The following is a 22,086-nucleotide window of genomic DNA, read 5'->3' as shown; positions in this document are numbered from 1 at the left end:
TGAAGGGACATTTCTGTACTACCTGCAGCTTCCTGTGGATCTATAAATCTATCTATCTATCCATCCATCCATCCATCCTAATGCCATACCTGTCCACACATCCCAAAATAGCTCCCTAAAGCTAGCCTTCCCACCCTGGCTCTCTGGAGCTCAAGGCTTCCCTGTGGGCCCAGTGGCCCCACCCTATGGGTGCCAGGCAGTGGTGGAGGAGGAAGGAGGGTCTAGTGCTGGGCTGTGGCTGGGCTGGTGCTGGGCTGGTGCAGTCCGGGACCAACAGCACAGAGAAGGACAGGTGTGGGGCAGAGGCAGCACCCAGAGCTGATGCTCTGCCTTCAGGAAGGAAAAGGCCAAGAAAAGGAGCTGGCTCACAGTGAACCCTCCTGCCCTCCTTCCTTCCCATCCTCCTTAGGACTCCATCTGTCCCCCCTGATCCTGCAGATCCCTTCCCCAGTCTGCCATCTCCTGCCTCCCACTCACCCCCTGACCTGCACCGCCACCTCAGTTGTCTGCGTTTTACAGATGAAGGAACTAGGGACTTGGAAGGGGTGAGCAGCTGCAGATCACACCCCCAAAGTGGTGTCTTGCCCCTTCATCTCCAAGAAGCTGCTATGTCTGGGGCCCTGGGGGTGCAGGTGAGCTGGGTCTGAGCAGCTGAGCGGAGGACGTTCTCAATGCTGGATCACGGAAGTGATCCACTCGCCCCTCAGGTCCCAGTTACCTGAACTCTACCACCCTCCCCACCAGCTCCTACAACCAACAACCCTCAAAATGACTCAGACACCACCCATCTTAGAAGCACAGGCTTGCCTCTCTCTCACCCAAATCCCCATCAAGTTCACCCTGACCGCCCCCCACCCCGTCCATACCCAGCTTCTCCATGACTCTCCTTAGTTTACCCCCGGTTGCTAGGAACGCATTGATTTGAACACCCCCCCAGGGGGCACAACTTCATGCTCTCCACCTCCACCTTGGCTGGAGCTGCAGGTGGGCCCCAGCTCACTGGGATCCACACCTCCCTTGAGCTCCCACCCCACTGCCCCTGGACCTGGAGGGGCCCAGCCTGGAGCCTGGGTTTCCTCCTCCCTCCCCATACCCCCGCATCCAATTCATCACCAATTCTCAGCTCTGCCTCTTGGAAGTGGCCACCTCCCTCCAGGTCCACAGACACTCCCCCGTTTCCCAGATGCACCTGTTCCCACCTGTCTCCTGCTCTGCCTTGTTACCTCCATCCAGCCCCACAGCTAGAGCAGCCAGGGCGAATCCCAAGTCTCTCCCCGAAAATCCTTGCTTCCTTGGCTCAGAGCACACAGCCCACCATCTTGCCCCTCTCCAGTCTCTACCTACTGCCCTCACCCCACACCACCTCCCCCAGAGACAGGGAATGGTCTCCCCCTCTGGCCTTCTCCACCCTGGTCTTCACCTCACATGTGCTCTTCGAAGCCTGCATCCATCGGGAGCCTGCAGCTGAGAAGTACTTGCTGCTGTGGCCGGAGTTTGCAGCCGTAACGTCAGGGTCCAAACCCAAGGTTTGCCACCAACTGGCTGTGAGACCTTGGACCAGAGATGATCTCTGCAGAATTACTCTGTAAGGACCTTCCTCTTCTCTTTTATTATCAGAATGGCACCCACCTCAGTGGCTGGCTTTCAGATCTAGAGGAGTCCACGTGTGTGAAAGTGTTTGACAGGGACAGGCAGGCTGTGCTCAGTGGCAGTTCTCCACAGAGAGCCAGGGCGACCCCTGCCCACCTTCTGGAGAATACAGTGACTCATGAGGCATGGTGGTGCCTGCAATTTCAGTGTGTGCATTGAGATCACCCAGGGACTGTTCATCTCAAATCAATTATTTTAAATTACTTATTTAGAGCTCCTAGAAATCCTGAAATTCGTGTCACCTCCCACTCCAGGACGTGACCCCCAATCCACCCCAGCTCCTTCTCTACGCCTTCCTGGGTGGCCATAGGTGGGGACATCGCCGTTTCCATGGGCCAACACTTCCAGGAAGCCATGCATGTTGCTGACGAAGCTCTGCAGCTCATGGACATCGGTCTGCCTCTGACCCCACAGCTTAGCCTGTTCTTGTAAGGCCTCCACTCCCCCTGCAGGTGGGAGCGCCGGTCGTGAGCCTGGAGAGGCTCAGACCCAGGCCTGGGTCTCCTCTGGAACTTGCTCTCAGCCTACTCTGCATCTCAGGCCGTGGCCAGGGAGGCCTGGCTCTCGGGCAAGGTGTTCTTTAATTCTTGTGACACCCAGTGACAAAGCAGACTTCTCAATATCTGGTTTTCTTCTTCACACGTTGAGAGCACATCTTTTAGCTCAGACACTTTCTGAAAGAGAGATTTATTCCTTTCCCTCCTTGTATTAAAAGCTTCCTTCATAAATTTAGACTTTCTGACGAACGCTGCCAAAGATTTATCGATGCATTTCATTTCCAGGGGCAACTCTTTCAGCTTTCAGTCTATCTCAGTTAAGTCACACTCCCTCCGAAGAGAACCCCCCCACAAGATGTAGGCTCCCCAAATGGTGTGCCACTGGGATACCAGGCTGGAGTTGGTTCCAGGCCAGAGGGTTGAGGGCCATGGCCACACGGTGACCTAACGTGGGGACTGCAGTCTGAGTGGTTCCAAGCACTGGTCGGTCAGACCTCGGCATTTAGCCACAACTCCGTGACATTTGGGAGGCAGCCTCCAACAGGGGGAGGAACCTCTACCTTTGCAGACAGCCTCTGTCCTGCTCCTCCACTGGAAGACAGATGTCCCAGGGACTCATTTTCCCTGCACTAAGTTCTTGGTCAGCGCGGCATCCAAGGGAATCTTTGGCCCCATGAAGAGTTGGGTGGAATTTCTGGCCTGTCGAGTGTCTGGTAGACTCACCTTTTGCTGAGCCAAGGTGGCAGGGCTCCCAGTTGGGCAGGGGTCCAGGGTACTCTTTTGCCCTGTGGTGAGCTGGGTCAGAGGGCTCCCTCTGCTTGGAGGGTTTGTGTTCAGTTGATTGTCCCGGGGACTTGCTTATCCAGGGCTGAGTGGGGTGAGAGAGTTCCCTGGTTGTCCCTGGGCCTCATTTGCCCTGTGTTGAGCCAAGTCAAAGGTCTCCCGTCCCTCAGGTATACAGGGGCTCATTTGCCCTGAACTAAGCCAGGTTAAAGGGCTCACAGTCAGAAGGCTCCCAAACGGCAGTGTCTGGGAGGCTCACTTTGCTCTATTCTGAACTGTGTCAGTGGGCTCAAAGTTGTCTGGGTGGCTGGGGGACTCATTTGCCCTTTGCTGACTGGTAGGAGAGCTTCTGGTCTGCAGTGTGTCTGGGGAACTCGTTCAGCCTGTGCTGAGCTGGGTGGGATGACTTCCAGCTGGAGGGCTCCTAGTCCATCAGATGTCTAGGGAATTCATCTGCCCCATTCTAAGTGGGGTCAGAGTACTCCTGGTCCAAGAGCGCTCAGTCAGCTTGCTGTCCTGGGGACTCTTTGCCCTGTGCTAAGTTGGTTCAGAGAATTCCCCATCAGCGAGGTGTCCAGGGAATTAGTTTGCTCTGTGCTGAACTGGGTCGATGGGCTCCTGGTGGACCCGGTGTCTGGGGGACTCCATAGCCCTGTGTTAAATTGATTCAGAGAATTCCCCATTCGCCAAGGGTCTGGGGTACTTGTTTGCCTTGTGCTGATCTGGGTCAGAAAGCTTGTGAATGGTTAGATGTCTGGGGGATTAGTTCACCCTGTGATGAGCTGGGTCACAGGGCTCCTGGTTGGCTTGGTGTCTGGTGGACTCAAATGCCCTGGGCTCTGCTGGGTTGAGAGCTCCCAGCTGGAGGGCTCTCGGTGAGTCCAGGGTCTAAGCAACTCATTTGCCCCATGCTGAGCTGGGTCAGAGGACTTGTGGTACAAGGGCACTCAGCTGATTCACTATCCTGAGGATTTACTGCCCTATGCTGAGTTGGTTTGGAGGATTCCCCATTATCTGAAGGTCCAGGGGATTTGGTTGCCTAGTGATGATCTGGGTCAGTGGGCTCCTGGCCGAAGGGTTCTCTGTTGGTCCATCTGAAAGATTCAATTGTCCTGTGCTCTGTTGATTTGCAGGGCTCCCAGATGGAGGGCTCCTGGTCAACCTAACGTCCTGGAGACTTGTTGGCCTCATGCTGAGTTGTGTCAGAGACATCCCCATCACCTATATTTCTGGGATATTCTCTCACTCTGCGCTGTGGGGTTGGTGTGCTCACACTTCGCCATGTGTCTAGAGGATTAGTTTCTCCTGTGCTGACCCTGGACACAAGGTTCCAGTTCAGCAGAATGTCCAGGGGACCTTCAGGACATGCCACTGGCTTCCCCGTGCTGAGCCAGGCTATGACCCCAGAGCACCAGAGGAGCTTTGCCTGACTGGGTGAGGGTCCACTGAACTGTGATTCTCAGAGCCCCCCACCTTTCTGCCAAATGGGACTGAGTAATTGGGTGGTCTGGCCAGTCCTGCAGTGGGGCCTGGGTCCAGATGGTGCTGAGTGCTGGCAGAAGGACTCACGGGACCCCAGAGGGGCAGAAAGGTAGAAGCGAACATGAAGTGGAGTGCAGAGTGTGGGTGAGAGGCTGGTGCAGGACCATTTAGGGGAGAAGTTGCCATTAGCAGGAATGGAGAACCATGAAGCATACCCCAGTCATAGCTGCCCGATGGAGGAGCCCTCTCTCCCTCCAGCAGTGCCTTGGGCAGGTGCTGGGTTTTTCTAACAGCCAGGGTTTATCCCAACTCCTCCTGAGGATGCCACTGTGCCGCAGCCAATCACCAGGGGGCTCTCAGCTTGGTCTTGCTCATGTGGCCAATCACCAGGCAACTCAGCTGGTCATCACCAGGTGGTTCTCTCTGTGGCCCAACTGAGGTCATCGTCTGGACTCCATGTTTTTAAAGGAATATATATTAACTTGTTTTGAGAAGAAACGTTACTATTTGGAATGTATTTATTTAGTTATCTTAATTTTATTTTATTGTTATGTTAGTCACCATACAACACATCATTAGTTTTTGATGTAGAGATCCACAATTCATTGTTTTCGTATAACACCCAGTGCTTCATGCAGTATGTGCCCTCCTTAATACCCATCGCTGGGCTAACCCATCCCCCCCACCCCCCTCCCCTCTAAAACCCTCAGTTTGTTTCTCAGGTACATAGTCTCTCATGGTTCGTCTCTCCCTCGGATATCCCCCCCTTCAGTTTTCCCTTCCTTCTCCTAATGTCCTCCATGCTGTTCCTTATGTTCCACAAATAAGTGAAACCATATGATAATTGACTTTCTCTGCTTGACTTATTTCACTTAGCATAATCTCCTCCAGTCCCATCCATGTTGATGTAAAAGTTGGGTATTTATCCTTTCTGATGGCTGAGTAATATTCCATTGTACATATGGACCACATCTTCATCCATTCATCTGTTGAAGGGCATCTCGGCTCTTTCCACAGTTTGGCTATTGCGGACATTACTGCTATGAACACTGGGGTGCATATGGCCCTTCTTTTCACTACATCTGCGTCTTTGGGGTAAATACCCAGGAGTACAATTGCTGGGTCATAGGACAGCTTTATTTTTAATTTTTTGAGGCACCTCCACACTGTTTTCCAAAGTGGTTGTACCAAGTTGCATTCCCACCAACAGTGTAAGAGGGTTCCCCTTTCTCCATAACCTCTCCAACATTTGTTGTTTCCTGCTCTGTCAATTTTTGCCATTCTAACTGGTGTAAGGTGGTATCTCAGTGTGGCTTTGATTTGAATTTCCCTGATGGCTAATGATGATGAACATTTTTTCATGTGTCTGTTAGCCATTTGTATGTCTTCTTTGGAGAAGTGTCTGTTCATGTCTTCTGCCCATTTTTTTGACTTGATTATTTGTGTTTTGGGTGTTGAGTTTGAGAAGTTCTTTATAGATCTTGGATACCAGCCCTTTGTCTGTAGTGTCACTTGCAAATATCTTCTCCTATTCTGTGGGTTGCCTCTTTGTTTTGTTGATTGTTTCCTTTGCTGTGCAGAAGTTTTTTATCTTGATGAAGTCCCAAAAGTTCATTTTTGCTTTTGTTTCACTAGCCTTTGGAGATATATCTTGAAAGAAGTTGCCGTGGCCGATGTCAAAGAGGTTATTGCCTATGTTCTCCTCTAGGATTTTGATGGATTCCTGTCTCACATTGAGGTCTTTCATCCATCTTGAGTTTATCTTTGTGTATGGCGTTAGAGAATGATTCAGTTTCATTATTCTGTATATAGCTGTCCAATTTTCCCAGCACCATTTATTGAAGAGATTGTCTTTTTTCCATTGCATATTTTTTCCTGCTTTGTTGAAGATTATTTGACCATAGAGTTGAGGGTCCCATATCTGGGCTCTCTATTCTGTTCCATTGGTCTATATGTCTGTTTTTGTGCCAGTACCATCCTGTCTTGGTGATCACAACTTTGTAATATAGCTTGAAATCAGGCAACGTGAGGCCCCAAGTTTTGTTTTTCTTTTTCAACATTTCCTTTGTGATTTGGGGTCTTTTCTGATTCCATACAGGTTTTAGGATTGCTTGTTCCAGTCCTTTGAAAAATGTCATTGGAATTTTGATCGGGATGACGTTGAAGGTATAGATTGCTCTGGGTAGCATAGACATTTTAACAATGTTTATTCCTCCGATCCATGAGCATGGAATGTTTTTCCATCTTTTTGTGTCTTCTTCAATTTCTTTCATGAGTGTTCTGTAGTTCCTAGAGTATAGATCCTTTACCTCTTTGGTTAGGTTTTATTCTGAGGTATCTTATGGTTTTTGGTGCTATTGTGAATGGAATCGTTTCTCTAATTTCTCTTTCTACAGTTGCGTTGTTAGTGTATAAGAAAGCAACTGATTTCTGTGTATTGATTTTGTATCCTGCCACATTACTGAATTGCTGTATGAGTTCTAGTAATTTGGGGGTGGAGTCTTTTGGATTTTCGACGTAAAGTATCATATCTTCTGCAAAGAGAGAGAGTTTGACTTCTTCTTTGCCAATTTGAATAAATTTAATTTCTTTTTGTTGTCTGATTGCTGTTGCTACGACTTCTAGTACTATGTTGAACAACAGTGTTGAGAGTGGGCATCCTTGTCGTGTCCCTGATCTTCAGGGAAATGTTCTCATCTTTTCCCCACTGAGGATGATATTTGCTGTGGGTTTTTCATAGATGGATTTAATGAACTTGAGGAATGTTCCCTCTATCCCTATACTCTGAAGAGTTTTAATCAGGAAAGGATGCTGTATTTTGTCAAATGCTTTTTCTGCATCAAGTGAGAACCAAATATTTCTTCTCTCTCTCTTATTAATGTGTTCTATCACATTAATTGATTTGTGAATGTTGAACCACCCTTGCAACCCGGGGATAAATCCCACTTGGTCATGGTGGATGATCCTTTTAATGTATTGTTGGATCCTATTAGCTAGGATTTTGTTGAGGATTTTGGAATCCATATTCATCAGGGACATCGGTCTGAAATTCTCCTTTCTGATGGGGTCTTTGCCTGGTTTGGGGATTAAGGTAATGCTGGCCTCATAAACTGAGTCTGGAAGCTTTCCTTCTGTTTCTGTTTTTTGAAACAGCTTCAGGAGAATAAGTATTATTTCTTCTTTGAATGTTTGGTAGAATTCCCCAGAGAATCCATCAGACCCTGTACTCTTCTTGTTTTTTGAGAGGTTTTTGATCACTGCCTCGATCTCATTACTGGTTATTGGCCTATTCAGGTTGTCAATTTCTTCCTGTTTCAGTCTTGGCAGTTTATAAGTTTCCAGGAAGGCATCCATTTCTTCCAGGTTGCTTAATTTATTGGCTAACAGTTGTTGATAATAATTTCTAATAATTGTTTCTATTTCCTTGGTGTTAGTCATGATCTCTCCCTTTTCATTCATAATTTTATTAATTTGGGTCCTTTCTCTTTTCTTTTGGATAAGTCTGGCCAGTGGTTTATCGATCTTATTAATTCTTTCAAAGAACCAGCTTCTAGTTTCATTGATCTGATCTACTGTGTTTCTGGTTTCTAATTCATTGATCTCTGCTCTGATCTTAATTGTTTCTCTTCTAATGTGTGGCTTAGGCATCATTTGTTGTTTTTTCTCTAGTTCTTTAAGGTGTAAAGTTATATGGTGAATTCAGGACTTTCCTATTTTTTTGAGTGAGGCTTGGATGGCTTAGGACCGCCTTTGCAGTATCCCATAGGTTCTGGACTGATGTGTTTTCATTCTCAGTGGTTTCCATGAATTGTTTAAGTTCTTTGATTCCTTGGTTGACCCAAACATTCCTGAGCAGAGTGGTCTTTAGCTTCCAAGTGTTTGAATTTCTTCCAAATTTTTTCTTGTGATTGAGTTCCAGTTTTAAAGCATTATGGTCTGAGAATATGCAGGGAATAATCTCAATCTTTTGGTATTGGAATGTATTTAAAATAAAGTTTGTGGTGCAACAGCAAGAGTCAATGAGTACAAAGTCAAAAATGTCACTCAGAGTCACCATCAGCAGTCATAATAACACCAATATTAATCAATATGTGCAGCATTAGATCCCACAAAGGGACACACTTCAGTAGTAAAGCTAAAATGGCACCAGAGCAAATGCTACACTAAAGTCATCCTAACAAAGTTTTAAAAAGTCTAGAAAATGGTACCTCTTAACAATAAAAAGAATAAGATGAAGCTGATTCACAAGTAATTTAACTGCTTGCCAAAACAAAATTCAGCACTCAAAAAAGGGTGATAACAAAATGCAGTCTTTCAATAACTTAAAGCTCTTAATGTCCAGCAGCCAATAAACATTACTAAATATCCAAAGAAGCAGGAAAATGGGACTTATAACCAGGAGAAAACTCAACCATAGGAAAAAAAAAACCCTAAATGTCAGATGAGAATGCTAAAAGAGCAATTATAAACATGCCCAAGAATTAAAGGAAAACAAATAGAATGAGAAAAAGGGAGACTGTAAAGGAGGATCAAATGGGATGTGGAAATGAAGAGATGAACCCAAAAGGCTTTAAAAAAAGAAAAAAGATGAATGAACTTGAAGACAGAGCAACAGAAACTTTCCAAACTGAAGCACAGAGAGACAAGGAGACCAAAAATAAATGACCAGAGCTTCAGTGACTTGGACAATATCAGAAGGAGGGAAGGTCGGAAAAGAAAATGGCCTTAAAATTTCCAAACTGGAAAAAACTATAAATCCACAGATCCAGGACATTCAATGAACCCCAAGCAGAAGAACATACAAACAAAAAATCATACGTGGCATACCATAATCAAGGTGTGGAAACCAGTGACAAAGAGAACCTCTCAAAAGCAGTCAGAAAACAAAAGACTTATTATTCGCAGGGGGAATAGGAGGAGCTGCCAAACTTTCATTAGAAGAAAATGCAAACCAAAAAATGCTGAATGACATTTTTAATGTTTTCAAAGAAAAAAAACCCTGTAAACTTAGTATTCTATATCTAGCAAAAATAAAGGCAAAATAAAGACATTTTCAGATATATAACAACAGAAAGAATTTGCTGTGAGTGGACTTACACCACAAGAAATGTGAAAGGGAGTTCTTCAGGCCAGAGCAACAAAGACTATAAAAATGGGAAATGGGAAAGGATAACTAAAGGTTATAATTTAAAAATATAAATTATATAAGAAATATTTTTTCTCATTTAAAACTTTCCCCTAAAAAAATAATTGGCTTTTTAAGGAAATATAAAAGCAATGCACTGTTGAGTTTGTAACATGTATAAAGTAAAACATATGACTACAACCATACAAAGGTCAGGAAGGGATAAATGGAGATGTATTGTTGCAGGGTTTGTACAGTGAAGTCATATACACATGAGTGAAGTAAATAGTATTTGGTGGCGGTGATAAATTAAAGGCGCATGTTATAAATCCTAGAGCAACCACGAGAACACCCTTCCCGGAGGAAAAAAAAAGGAAAAAAACCTAAATAAGTCATTAGTGAAGATAAAAAAGGGAGAACAAGAAATAAATTCTATGAATCAAAACTAAACAGAAAAAGAAGTAAAAAGAAAAGAGAACAGATGTGACAAAGAGAAAAACAGCAAGATGGGAGACTTAGTGATAATTACATCCAAAGGGCCCTCAAAAAAAAAGGGGAGGGAAGAAAACCCCACCCCAAACCAGGAGGGAAACATAATTTATTTCTACATGATTCATTTCCCAAATGGACTCATGCCCCCTGATTAAAGCCAAAATGGCATTTAGTCATTAGGCTAGCAGGTTACCAGGGCAACTGTCGCTCTGGGAGAGCCACTGTTCCTCCCAGTGCCCGTGGCTCTGGATACGGAGAGTGTTCAGCTATTTGTGTGAGCATTGGATTTGTGTGACCCCTCACAGCTCGTGGGAGGAAAATGCTTTCCACACAGCTGGTTCCTGCCCAGCACAGCGGGGGAAACCATGGATTCTGGACCCAGGCTATCAGGTTTTAATACTGGCTCCAGCACTCATTGAGTTGATATATAACATCTCTGAGCCTCCATTTTCTTACCTCTAAAATATGAACACCCGTTGGGGCAGCTGGTGGCTCAGTCGGTTGAGCGGCTGCCTCCTTTGGCTCCAGTCAGGATCCCAAGGTCCTGGGACCAAGCCCCTCATTGGGTTCATCATTCAGCGGGGAGTCTGCTTCTCCCTCTCCCTCTGCCCCCCCCACCTTGTGCGCATGCTCTCTCTCAAATAAATAAAAAAAATATTTTTAAAAATTTTTAAAAATAAAATAAAATATGAACGTGCGTTTTGTAATCCTATTGGGAAGAATCAATGTGTTCCTAGAAATAAAGTGCTTTACAAAGTATAGTGAGCACACCCAAAAAATGAAAAATTAAAAAAAAAAGTATCGTAGCCACTGACTAATATTAACACACATGAGGTCACCCAGTGCACATGGTACCTAATCATAGCCACTGTTTATCGAACTTTTACTGCCTATTGTACACTGAACCAAGAGTTTTTCTTTTTTTAAAAAAGATTTTATTTATTTATTTGACAGAGAGAGACACGGTGAGAGAGGGGAACACAAGCAGGGGGAGTGGGAGAGGGAGAAGCAGGCTTCCCGCGGAGCAGGGAGCCCGATGCGGGGCTCGATCCCAGGACCCTGGGATCATGACCTGAGCTGAAGGCAGACGCTTAACGACTGAGCCACCCAGGCGCCCCTGAACTAAGAGTTTTTATATAATACCATAAGGAATCCACAGAACAAGCCCTCAAAGTATTTATCCTTATTTTAGAAATCATGTTTCAGAGGTTAAGTCATACAGCTAGTGGACGTGTCATGACTTCGTAGACTATGACCAGTCTGGGTCTTTTGTGAGTTGGTTTATTTACCCAACACATACATTTATCAAGTACCTACTACTCCTCACCACCGCACAACACTGCATTCCTCAGGGCTCTATGAGGAGCCTTTCAGCAGAGTCAAAGCTGATAATGCATGCTCTCGCAGGATAAAGAGTCTATGTTCACAGTACTGATTTACACTTCATTCTTTCCCTAAAACACCACAAATGTTATTTGCTTTTCCCAGCAGACATGAAGAGATGAGGCTTTGCATTCCTTCTCAGCAGAAAGCTGCCCCCTTTGGTGGGAAGTTGGAACAGTACCCAGAGGCTGAGAATCTTCTCTCATATTGGCAAGCCACTGATTAATGACCTGCATCTGCCTATTATGTCCCAGGCATGTACTATGCTTTGTGTTTTCCACACAGATTACCTCATTTAATCCTCACAGCTACTCTAGGAGGTGCTATTATCATCATCTGCTTTATAAATGCGGAACCTCAGGCATGCAAGTTTTCCCTCTGAGGGGCCGGCGCTCAATAACCCACTGCGCTCACAGAGCTGGAGGGTGGCAGGGCTGGGATGTGGGTACAGGCGGTCGGCTAGGGCCTGAGTGCTTGCTTCGTGTTATTTCTCTCCGTTTTTGCTGAGGAGACTTGAATGTTCCTCAGTTAAATTCTCAGAAGATACAATTCTACCTCATGTCAATGACTCTAGGCCTTACCTGCTCACAGCCTTAGGGGTGTCCCTGCCTCCTTCAAAACACCCTCAACTTCCTTGGTCAGACAAATAACGGAGATGTGTACACAGCAGGAGCTCAGTAAGTGGCTGAGGAAGGGAGGAAGAAATACAAGAGAAAAGGAGGGAGGCAGAGGAGAGGAGAATGAGTCTGAACAGAGTCTATGGAAGGAGATCCCACCTTCTGTAGCTTCCTCCTCTCCGCCTCCACCGACAAGCGAACAGACTTGATTTCTAGGGTGTGCTTCTTCACTAAGTCTTCCAGTCGCTTCACTAGCTGGTCTTTGAGATGTTTCTTCTCCTCTTCTGTCTGATGTTTGATTTTACGAAGGTCTTCTTCATATTGTTGCTTCATATATTCCGTCTCAATACTTGCCTCTTTCTTGGTCTATAAACAAGAGAAAGGGCCTTGTAAACCTGCCAGCGTGGGGTGAGGAGCAGGGAATCACCGTTTCTCTTTGGTACAACATTTACAACATTTACACACTGATAAAGCACGTAGTGCAAGGGGCCATAAGAGCCTTCACTTTATCCACCATCAGCAAAAGTCTCTTTGGAATCCTGTACCTGTGGTCACGGGATCGATATTCCAGCCCACTCTAGCGGTGTCTAAAGAATGCTTTGTTTGTTTTGATTGGGGAACAGATAGTGGGAGTCCTATGCAAGTTTCCATTTTCCCAGGAGCCAACGATAGAAGTTGGGAGAATTCTGCTACATTCTTAGTCTCCTGATTTCAAACGGCAGGAAGTTAGCTGGAACTTCACACCCACACATCCACCCCTCAAACCATGGGACCTGCTGCTACCAAGTGGCTCTGTCATAGTTGGGGACTGGCCTCTACCTGAAGCTCATTCCAGCAAAGCCTCCTGTGACTTCTCCATTCCCAGGGCTGGGTCAGACCTTACCTGTGCCTCTGGGCCTCCTTTGGTGTACAGACACTCCTTGGGAAAGTGTGGGTCCTGCTGAGGATGGAGACTGCGGCCTTCCAGGTCATTCGCCTTCCCTAGGACTTCATTCTCTGAAACTAGCTCTGTCTTCATGTCATCTGCAAGCATAAGTTTCAACATCATTTTAACATCATTTAAAATGCCCTTGACCTTGACCTTGTGTTCAAGGTCTCCTGCAGTCAGGTACCCATTCTGCTATTCGACTATTCTGCCTCCCCCTGCCTGGTGGACTTCCTGCTCTGTGGCCTTCTAGTCCTCAAGCACGGTCAAAGTGGTGACTGTCATCTTTGCTCAAGCAGCATCTTGAGTTCAAACGGTTGCCCTGTTCTAGCTTCTTAAACTAGTCATCATCAAAATGTTTTGATCATGCTTTCCAGACGTCGAAAAAACCATTGAGCACGTTCCTGGATATATATATATATATATTCAAAAGATTTAAATGTAAAAGATAAGACAAAAAATAAATATAACTAGAGATGCTCATTGTTTTCTTTCCCATATTGTCAGGAGGTATCTCTGCCCCACTTTTGAAAACACTGCACGAAATCCTCCACACACTTCTGGTTCCTCTCCTCCTCCACACCTTTCCGGCCCATGGTGACTTCTTTCCAGGACGCTTCATTCCCCTGGTGCCTGGGCCACTGCATGATAACAAAGCATGCTCCGGGCTGTCAAGTCATTGTCCCATAAGCTCCCTGAGGGCAAAGTCCATGTTTTGTGCCTTTGTTATATCTCCTAGTATCAAGCTGATCACACCTTAGGTATTCAAGAACTTTCTGAAGAAGGAGTCTCCTCCTTCAGATGAAGGCACTCTGGAGTCAGATATGCTGAGATACACACACCTGTTCTATCACTGACCCGTGGCCTTGAGCTAGCCACTTATCCTTCCTCAGCCTCGTTTCTTTATCTGGACCACGGGAGACACTGACAACCCCCACTCACAGAACAATTGGGAAGATCTGGTAGCGTGACTGTGTGAAATGATGGGAGAAATGTGAAGTGTTGCTTAAGCGTGGAGCCAGTGCTGAGCAGTTCAGGCGTGTGGTGAGCCTGGTGAAGAAGTTTCTGGGGTGTAAGGGGTTCCGCTGCACCATGCCTTTACCTCTCTGCACTGTGGCAGCTCCGGGTGGCAGCTCACCCGTGCCCTGCCTGGACCGAGCTCGCCCACCAGGGGTCAGATGAAACAGCCTGCCCCTCGCTCGGCTCCCTGGCTCCCCTGACAGTCTCAGGGCTGCAAGCAGCACCAGCCAACCTGGCAGCTGCCATTCTCTCTGTAAAACAAACAAACAAACAAACTATTGCAGTGCCTCTCACCGTTTTTCTGCATCACGGGACGCTCCTGCAGCATCAGTCTGTCTTTGGCAATAGCCAGCTTCTCCCCAAGTTTTTTTGCAGTGTTTTTCAGCTCTGAGTTCTCCTGCCGGGCCTCCTTGAGCTGCACGTCCAGGTCCTAAACAGACAGAAAGGGTCTCATTGCTCTGGGGACAGTTCGCTGTGGAGTCGCACAGTGTGCACAGAAGTGGTGTCAGAGCTGAAAAAGGTGGGTCAGTGCATAGCAGTTGCTCTTGTGTCTGGAATTCAGGGGCTCCCGTCCATCCAACCCCTACACATCCTGATGGGCTGCGTGCCTCTGGGCACGTTATTTAAACTTTCAGTAGTGAGGATTAAATGAGATAAAGTGGGACAGAAAAAGTGCTCAAGGATTATTAAGGATATTAGCTGCGGCAACTTTCGGAGCCAGGGCTCTGTGAGTGTGCGGGGTTTGTCGGTGGTCGGTCTTGTCAGTGGTCTGGCTCTCCGCGAGAGCCAAGTCCCCAGGATGTCAGTACAGGCAGGTTGCTAGGGAATGAGCAGGGCTTTAGAATGAGGCTGGCCTGAGGTAAGAAACTTACTAGCTGTGTGCCTAGCGAGGTTAGTCTTTGAGCCACTCCATTTCTAGACAGAAATTATCTTCTCTGTAAACTGTAGGTGTCTAAGCTCTCTGAGGTCCGGGACCCAGTCCAGCTGGCCATGTGTCTCCTACCCGTAGCCCCAGGTCTGGCACACATGACAGAATGCAGTTGAACTCAAGGGAAATAAGAGGAGTCACATGGGTAGAAGTCAAGTGCCTTGCACAGTGCCCGACACATAGTAGGCGTTAAAATTAGGGATGGTGTTTATGATCCCCTTGGAAAGCTATCAAGACACCACGCTTTACCTGCGTCCGCTCCTTCAGCTTCTGGGCATACTTCTTCAGGTCACTTATCTTGCGGCCTCTGTGCTCCAGATCCCCTTCCAGCTTCCTGACCTGGGCCTGCAGGGCCGACTCCTGGACCTGGAAGTTCTTGCGGAGGTCCATCTCCTTCTCCTGCCACTGCCACAGGGCCTCGCTCACAGACTGCTGCATGGCCTGCCGGATGGCCTCGGTGTCCCGCTCATACGTGGCCTGCAGCTCCTCGGCCTTGCGGGCGTAGTCCTTGCTCAGCTGCTGGTTTTCCACCCGCAGCCGCTCCACCTCCAGCAGGACCTCCCGCATCTCCTGGCCGTGGCCTGGCTCTCCCTGACGGTCTGGGCCCTCCTGGGAAAGCCGGCCCCGCTGGGGAGCCTCGTGGCTCGTCAGGTGCCGGAGTCTTTTCTCATAGTCAGCCTTGAGCTCCAGCATCTCCTTGGAGAGGCTGAGGACCCGCTCTGCGTGCTCGGCCTCCACCCGCAGCTCCCTCTCTTTGGTCTCCAGCCTGCAGGTGGCCGACTGCGCCAGGGCCTCCTGCGTCAGCCTCGTCTGCAGCTCCAGCGCGCTTTCCAGGGCCTGGATGCGCTGGAGCAGGGCCTCCTCCTCTAAGGGGCCCTGTTCCTGCAGGAGCCTGGCCTGGGTCTCTGCCACGGCATTCTGGAGTTCCTCCTGGTGGGCCTCGCGCAGCGCCTCCATGCTGGCCTCCGCTTCGTCCTGGCGGGTGTTGAGGGCGTAAATGACCTGCAGGAGAAATCCACAGAGCCCAGTGAGCGTGAGGAGTGCGAGCGTCTGTGAGGGGCCACGTGACCGGAGATGCTCCTCCTCCGTGACAGTGACAGAGGCGGACCCCCACCACAAGCATCTGAGGAGAGGATGGGTGTGGAAGTGATTTATTGGAAACTGTCCCCAGGACAAGCCTGCAAGGAAGCAGGGAATTGGGACAGGGGTGTGGTGGAAGCCAAGTGAGGACACATAAAGGTCACCGAGGGAATCTGTGGCGGAGATCCCTAGCGGACCTCTGGAGGGCCGTGGGAATCCAGCAAAGGGCTTAAAGCTCCAATTTTTTTTTTTAAGGTTTTGTTTATTCATTTGAGACAGAGAGATACGAAGAGAGAGCACGAGCAGGGGGAGAGGCAGAGGGAGAGGGAGAAGCAGACTCCCCGCTGAGCAGGGAGCCCAATGCGGGGCTCGATTCCAGGACCCTGGGATCATGACCTGAGCTGAAGGCAGATGCTTAACCATCTGAGCCACTTAGGCGCCCCCAAAACTCTAATGTGTGGGGAAAAAAGACCACTTTGGGACACAAAAATAAACATCCCCCTCAAAAAAACCCAACAAAACATCAGAAAATAGAATTCAGCAACGTGTAAAAAGGATTATATACCATTGACCAGGTGGGATTTATCCCAGGAATATAAAGTTGATTTAACATCTAAAAATCAGTTCATGGAATATACCATATGAACAGAATAAAAGACAAAAAGCACACGGTTGTATCAACAGAACCAGGAAAAGCATCTGATAAAATACAACACTCCTTTGTGATAACAACACTCAACAACCTGGAAATGTATCCATGGTGTAAGACTGTTTCTCCATAACTTCAGGAACAAGATAGGGACACTTTGTTACCACAGAGAATGCGGGAAGGCGGGAGTGTGGTGGGGCCCAGGGACCCGCCTGAGCAACAGGTAGATGTTTACTGAAAGGGAGAAACTGTAGGTAGGTCAGGCATGGGGAAGAAAATCAAGAATTCTGTTTTGGACAAATTAAACTTGCTTGCCTCCTGGGGCATCAAAGCAAACAGAGAAATTTCTGGAGCTCAGAGGAGGAAGCCTGAGCTAGAGATGAAGGGGGTATGGAATCAGGATAGCTTTATTGTTACTGCTGTTTGCTTGACGAGAGTCCAGAGTATATCTGCACACGCCTCTCCACAGGTGCAGGAGGGAAGGAGAAGCTGGGCAGAGGCGTAAAGAACTTAGAACAGGAGACTGAGGGAGCTCAACTTCTGTGCTGTCAGTGAGGATGGAGGGAAGGCTGTTTACGGACAGTGTGCTGATAGGGGTGGGTCATCTCGGGCTGGGGTTTTACGTGGTAAGTGTGGCAGAGGGAGAGAAGGACAAGGCGGCGGAGGTGTTTTCAGGAGCTGGCAAGCAGGAAGGAGGGGGCAGAGGTAGGTTTTTGGTGGTGACAAGGTCAAGGGTGTGGTGAAGGTGGAGTAGAGGGTAAGGTCACTGGACGCGAAGGGGTCAAGAGACTGAGAAATCAAGGGGCTTGGTGGGCCCTACAGGGGATGTTGAACTTACTGAAAATAACTGAAGAGGAGCTGGGCTGGTGGAGATGAGTGAGAGTCAGGGGCCAAACACTCCCCATCAGCTCCCTGGGGCACTGAAGATAAAAAACATGCTTCTGAAAAGTCCCCACCGCACAGTTTCACAGTTACAGATCCTTAACCTTTGTGAGGTGTGTGTGTGTGTGTGTGTGTGTGTGTTGAAGGAGGCCAAATTGCACCACTAGGGCTGACACCTGTGATACATTTAATAGCAGTTTGCCTCGAGACTGCACAACTATTTTTCCAGAGTTTACTATGTGCCTAGCACAAGGCTAGGTGTTGTATACGCATTCAGAATCTCAGGAAATCCTCAGAGCAATGTTGCAAAGTTGGTATTTTTCTCCCCATTTTAAGAATGAAAATTTGAGGTTCAGAGAAGTCTATAACTTTTGCAAGGTCACAAGAGATAAGAAATTTTGACTAACTCTAAAGCACACAGCATGGTACTACACTGCGTCTCACTGTCCCATTCAACGATTTATTCCTTTATGCATTTACTGCACTTCTCAGAAGTGCCTGGCTCTGTGCAGGGCACAGAACGTGCTGGTCAATAAGACAACTAAAAGTTGTGACCTCAAAAATGTTGTAATTTAATGGGAGAGTCAGACAAGAATCTGTAAAGTTCCAATACCTTGTGATAAGTGTTATGACAGGGATCAGCACCAGTTACTATGGAAACACAGAGGAGGGGGTTTAATAGGAAAGAAGATTTCCCAGGAAAAGTTAGCCTTGCCTACTCAACCTTGGGGTGACCTGTTCCCTTTTACATGTCAACTTGCATATGGACAAGAACAATATGACTTCTGTGTGCTGTCTCACAGCACTAGGGAGGAAATTGAGCACACCATAGGTTCATAATAAGTAGATCTATTATGATCCTGTCGCAGGTCATCAAGGATTTATGCTTTCTTTCCACAGAGTTGCTGTAGGAGAACAGCCAAGAGACCACATTTTGTAGCCCCCTTTTATCTGCATGGAACCATGTTGCCTAGTAATTGCCAATGGTAGAGGTAGTGATGTCATCTTGGGGCCAACGTTGGGATTGAGGTGATGAGGAGGGTTAAGAAGGGGCATGTATTTTCCACAGTCTCTTTTTCCCATCTGCAAACTTCATGGACAGGACCCAGAGGCTTTAGAAGAAGGTAGAACACAAGATGGAAGGTACCTGGGTCCTTGATGACTGACTAGAAGGCCATCTACCCACCAGGAGCACCACCACTGATCTTTATATAAACAAGAAATAAACTATTGTGTTGGACCTCCGAAGTTTTGGCATTTATTTGTTCCAACAGCTACCATTGCCCTAGGAAAACTCACGGGATTCAGCACATAGTCATAATCCTATGATTATAGTGAAAGGATACAAAGTAAACTTGACAAAGGGAAAAGATGAACAGGGAGAGGTCTGGAGAAAAGTAGGCTCAAGCTTCCAAGGGTCCTCCCCCAGTGAAGTCCTTTCCCAGTACAATCACAAAGGACTTGCTTAATTTACTCATCAAGGAGATGTAACAACATTTGTCAAATATTGTTTACCAAATGAGCTCTTTAAAGGCTTAGCAAGGTTTGGGTGCCTGGGTGGCTCAGTTGGTTAAGCGACTGCCTTCGGCTCAGGTCATGATCCTGGAGTCCCCGGATTGAGTCCCGCATCGGGCTCCCTGCTCGGCAGGGAGTCTGCTTCTCCCTCTGACCCAACCCCCTCTCATGCTCTCTCTCTCTCTCTCTCTCATTCTTTCTCTCAAATAAATAAATAAAATCTTAAAAAAAAAGGCTTAGCAAGGTTTTTACTGGGGGCTAGTCTAGTCAGGTAGGCAACTTCTATTGGCAATACCAAAATTGCAGACCCCCAGGAGGAAAGCAGGTGCTCAGCATAAATCACATCGTTTGCATAAACAGTTTAGGCATAGTGAGTCACTCTTAACAGTTTGGGTGGTGGGAAGCCTCTGGAGATCCAAGTGTCCAGATGCCAACTGAGGGCTACTTTGCAAGATGACCACTCTAAGCATAAGCTGTCTTGGACCTGCTTTGCTAACTCTTTTCCGTACACCCAACACCCAACTGATAAATATTCTCTTCAGTAGAGTTGCCATGAGCAAATCTGAACATAAATGAGGTTTTCATGGTGAAGAACAAAACATCCTTGAAAAGGTTATACCATGAAATTTGGCATAGGTGATTCCACGAAGGATAAAATCACCTACTGGTGCTGGTGGTGATCTGGGAGAATGGAGTTCCGACATTCACCTATACCTGTAGAACAGAAAACTTGGCTGACGATCCTGGATATCATGATGCCACACAAGCACTCAATGAAGAAAGAACCCAAATGTCTCCAGAAATTTCTCACGTGATTCTTCTCTGTCTTGTGAAAGCTCTCCCCACATGGACACCCTTGAATTAACAGAAGATCAGAGGTAGCTGAGAAGGTATCACACTGTGGGTGGGCACACAATGTCTGAGGGCACTTTGGCATATGCATATTTACTCATGGTGTCTCGCAATTAAAAGTCCCCAAATAATCCCCATCAAGGGTCTGCTCCAATTGTTCTGCTTGGCTGAGATCCGGTTACAGGGCTCTAAGCTTTCAACAAGTGCCAGACACACCTCCCTTTCCCCTAACATCCTTGCCCAGAAGGTTACTCCAAGGATAGTGTGTGCACAAACAAGGAAATATATTAAGATATATTATATTTCATATCATATTATATTTCTTACCCTCTTTTAATACACATACACATTCATCTAGACCATTTTTTTTTTTTACTTAACAATAGATCTTGGAGGTTATATAATTCTGTACATAAAGACATGTCTCATTTTTATTTTTGGCTGCTTCATATGCCATTGTATGGATGTGCTATAATTTATTTTTCTGCTCCTTACTGATAGACATTGAGTTGTTTCTCCATGGTGAGTACTGATATGTTTTTTATTTCACTGTTATGAAGTGAACATTTTTTTTCTTTTTCCATTCCTGCCAGTAAACTTGAGATCTGCTCTTTGCTTATGAATGAAATTCCAGAGCTTGGCTTTAAAAGAAAAAAAAACAAAACAAAACACTCAAGTCTTCATAGCTAATACAGAATTCTAGTGAAGAGATGGAAGACGTCTCCTCTCCCTGTGGAAGGAGAAAGAGATGCCATTTTGTGTCATAAAGCTAATTTAAAGAATTTTGAGAACATTGAAAAGCACCACACTTGTCTTCCCGTGCAACATGGAGACGTGTATGAATGTTCACGGTTGTGAGCTCTGGGGCGACTCCATGGGGACATCCCGCCTACTCTCAAGACATCCTCTTCTGTTTCTACCCTTTCCCCTTCCTCACTGTTGCAAGTTTGCTCTCTGAGCTTGACCTCTCTTTCTTCTCCTGGTCCAATAGTCTGTTTTAATCTTAACTCCACGTCCCCCCCCTTGCCCTTTTTACCCTGGACCCCATGGCAAATCATCTCAACTACCTTCTTACTGACATCCTCAAACCCTCTGCCCATCTCATCTTTAGCCTCACATCCTTGGTACTCAAAAGAGCAGATCAACCCAAACACCTCAACTCTTGTCAAATACTACCAACTTGTCCTTAAGATTCCCAGCCTCTGAATCACTACATTGGACACCTGAAACTAATATAACACTGTTAGGTTAACTAACTGGAATTCAGCTAAAAAGTTAAAATTCAAAAAAGAAAAAAAGTTTATCAGTATGGATTTGAGGCCATCTGGAACATTAAAGAAGACCTTGTTAGAATGAAAAAAAGATGCCCAGTTTCATTTGTGTTCTCCACCCTGATACTTTAATCAATATGTCTCATATTCATTCCCTACTCCTTTTCCCCAGAGGTGCTATTTCAATTCTCTACCACATTTCATACGCCACATCTCTAGTTCTTGGCCCATTCCTACTCTCCTTTATGACAGTGTTGTCTCTTGCTTTTTGGAGGAGGAATAGTTATTGGGCTCCAGGGCTAGCCAACCTGGGTTGGAGTTCCAGCTTTGCTGCCTCCTAGCTGCGGACCTTGGGCAGGTAATTCAACCTCTCCAGAGCTCAGTTTCCTAACAGCAAAATGACATTAAAAACAGCACCAACCTCCTAGGGCTATCCTGAGAGTCACATGAGACAACGCACAGAAACACCAGAAACCCAATAACTGCATAATTAATGTACCTGCCATCCAGAGAAAAAAAGTCTTGGATTATTAATCATGAGCTGGGAAAAAGCCAGAATATTTGGTAGGATTTAGCGCAGTGTTGGGGCCAAAACAGACTGCTGCAATTAAGGAGAGAATGGAAGGCAGGGAAAGGGAGGTGATGGATGGGTGCCATTCTTCCCCAAAGCTACTGGTGAGGGGAAGAGGGATAGAGCCAGTAGATGGGCAAACAGGATCAAAGCAAGTGGGCGGGGGCACTAGAGAAAGGCAGATGAGAAGAATTTAAAAGAAAGGAAAAGATACAACGTAAATGTTTTATTTGGAACCGCTGTAAAAAAGTAGAAGGAATTTCTCCTCCTGTATAAAGTGTCCTTTAGCTCCCTACAAACAATAGAAATTTATCCCATTCATCTTTCTCCCAGTGCACTTTGCACCATTGATTGTTAAAGTCCT

At 46.6% G+C, this 22,086-nt stretch overlaps 1 protein-coding gene across 2 annotated transcripts in view; it reads right to left on the bottom strand.

Moving 5' to 3' along the window:
* FAM184B (family with sequence similarity 184 member B) overlaps positions 1-22,086 on the bottom strand; it is a 142,248-nt gene that overhangs the window by 61,296 nt on the left and 58,866 nt on the right. For both annotated transcript variants that reach the window (XM_088021235.1, XM_028087292.2), the window contains exons 2-5: positions 15,152-15,904; positions 14,269-14,404; positions 12,913-13,052; positions 12,189-12,395 (exon numbers count right to left, since the gene is read on the bottom strand). In XM_088021235.1, the coding sequence (XP_087877361.1) occupies positions 12,189-12,395; positions 12,913-13,052; positions 14,269-14,404; positions 15,152-15,904 (1,236 nt within the window). The remainder of the gene's footprint in view (positions 1-12,188; positions 12,396-12,912; positions 13,053-14,268; positions 14,405-15,151; positions 15,905-22,086) is intronic.

The sequence above is a fragment of the Eumetopias jubatus genome, unplaced genomic scaffold (genome assembly GCF_037043125.1).
Source record: "Eumetopias jubatus isolate StellerSeaLion01/CBP00866 unplaced genomic scaffold, mEumJub1_p1.0 scaffold_2, whole genome shotgun sequence".
In the NCBI taxonomy this organism is placed as follows: Eukaryota; Metazoa; Chordata; class Mammalia; order Carnivora; family Otariidae; genus Eumetopias; species Eumetopias jubatus.
The sequence above is the reverse complement of the archived record's forward strand: the minus strand, read 5'-3'. Positions and strand labels throughout refer to the sequence as shown.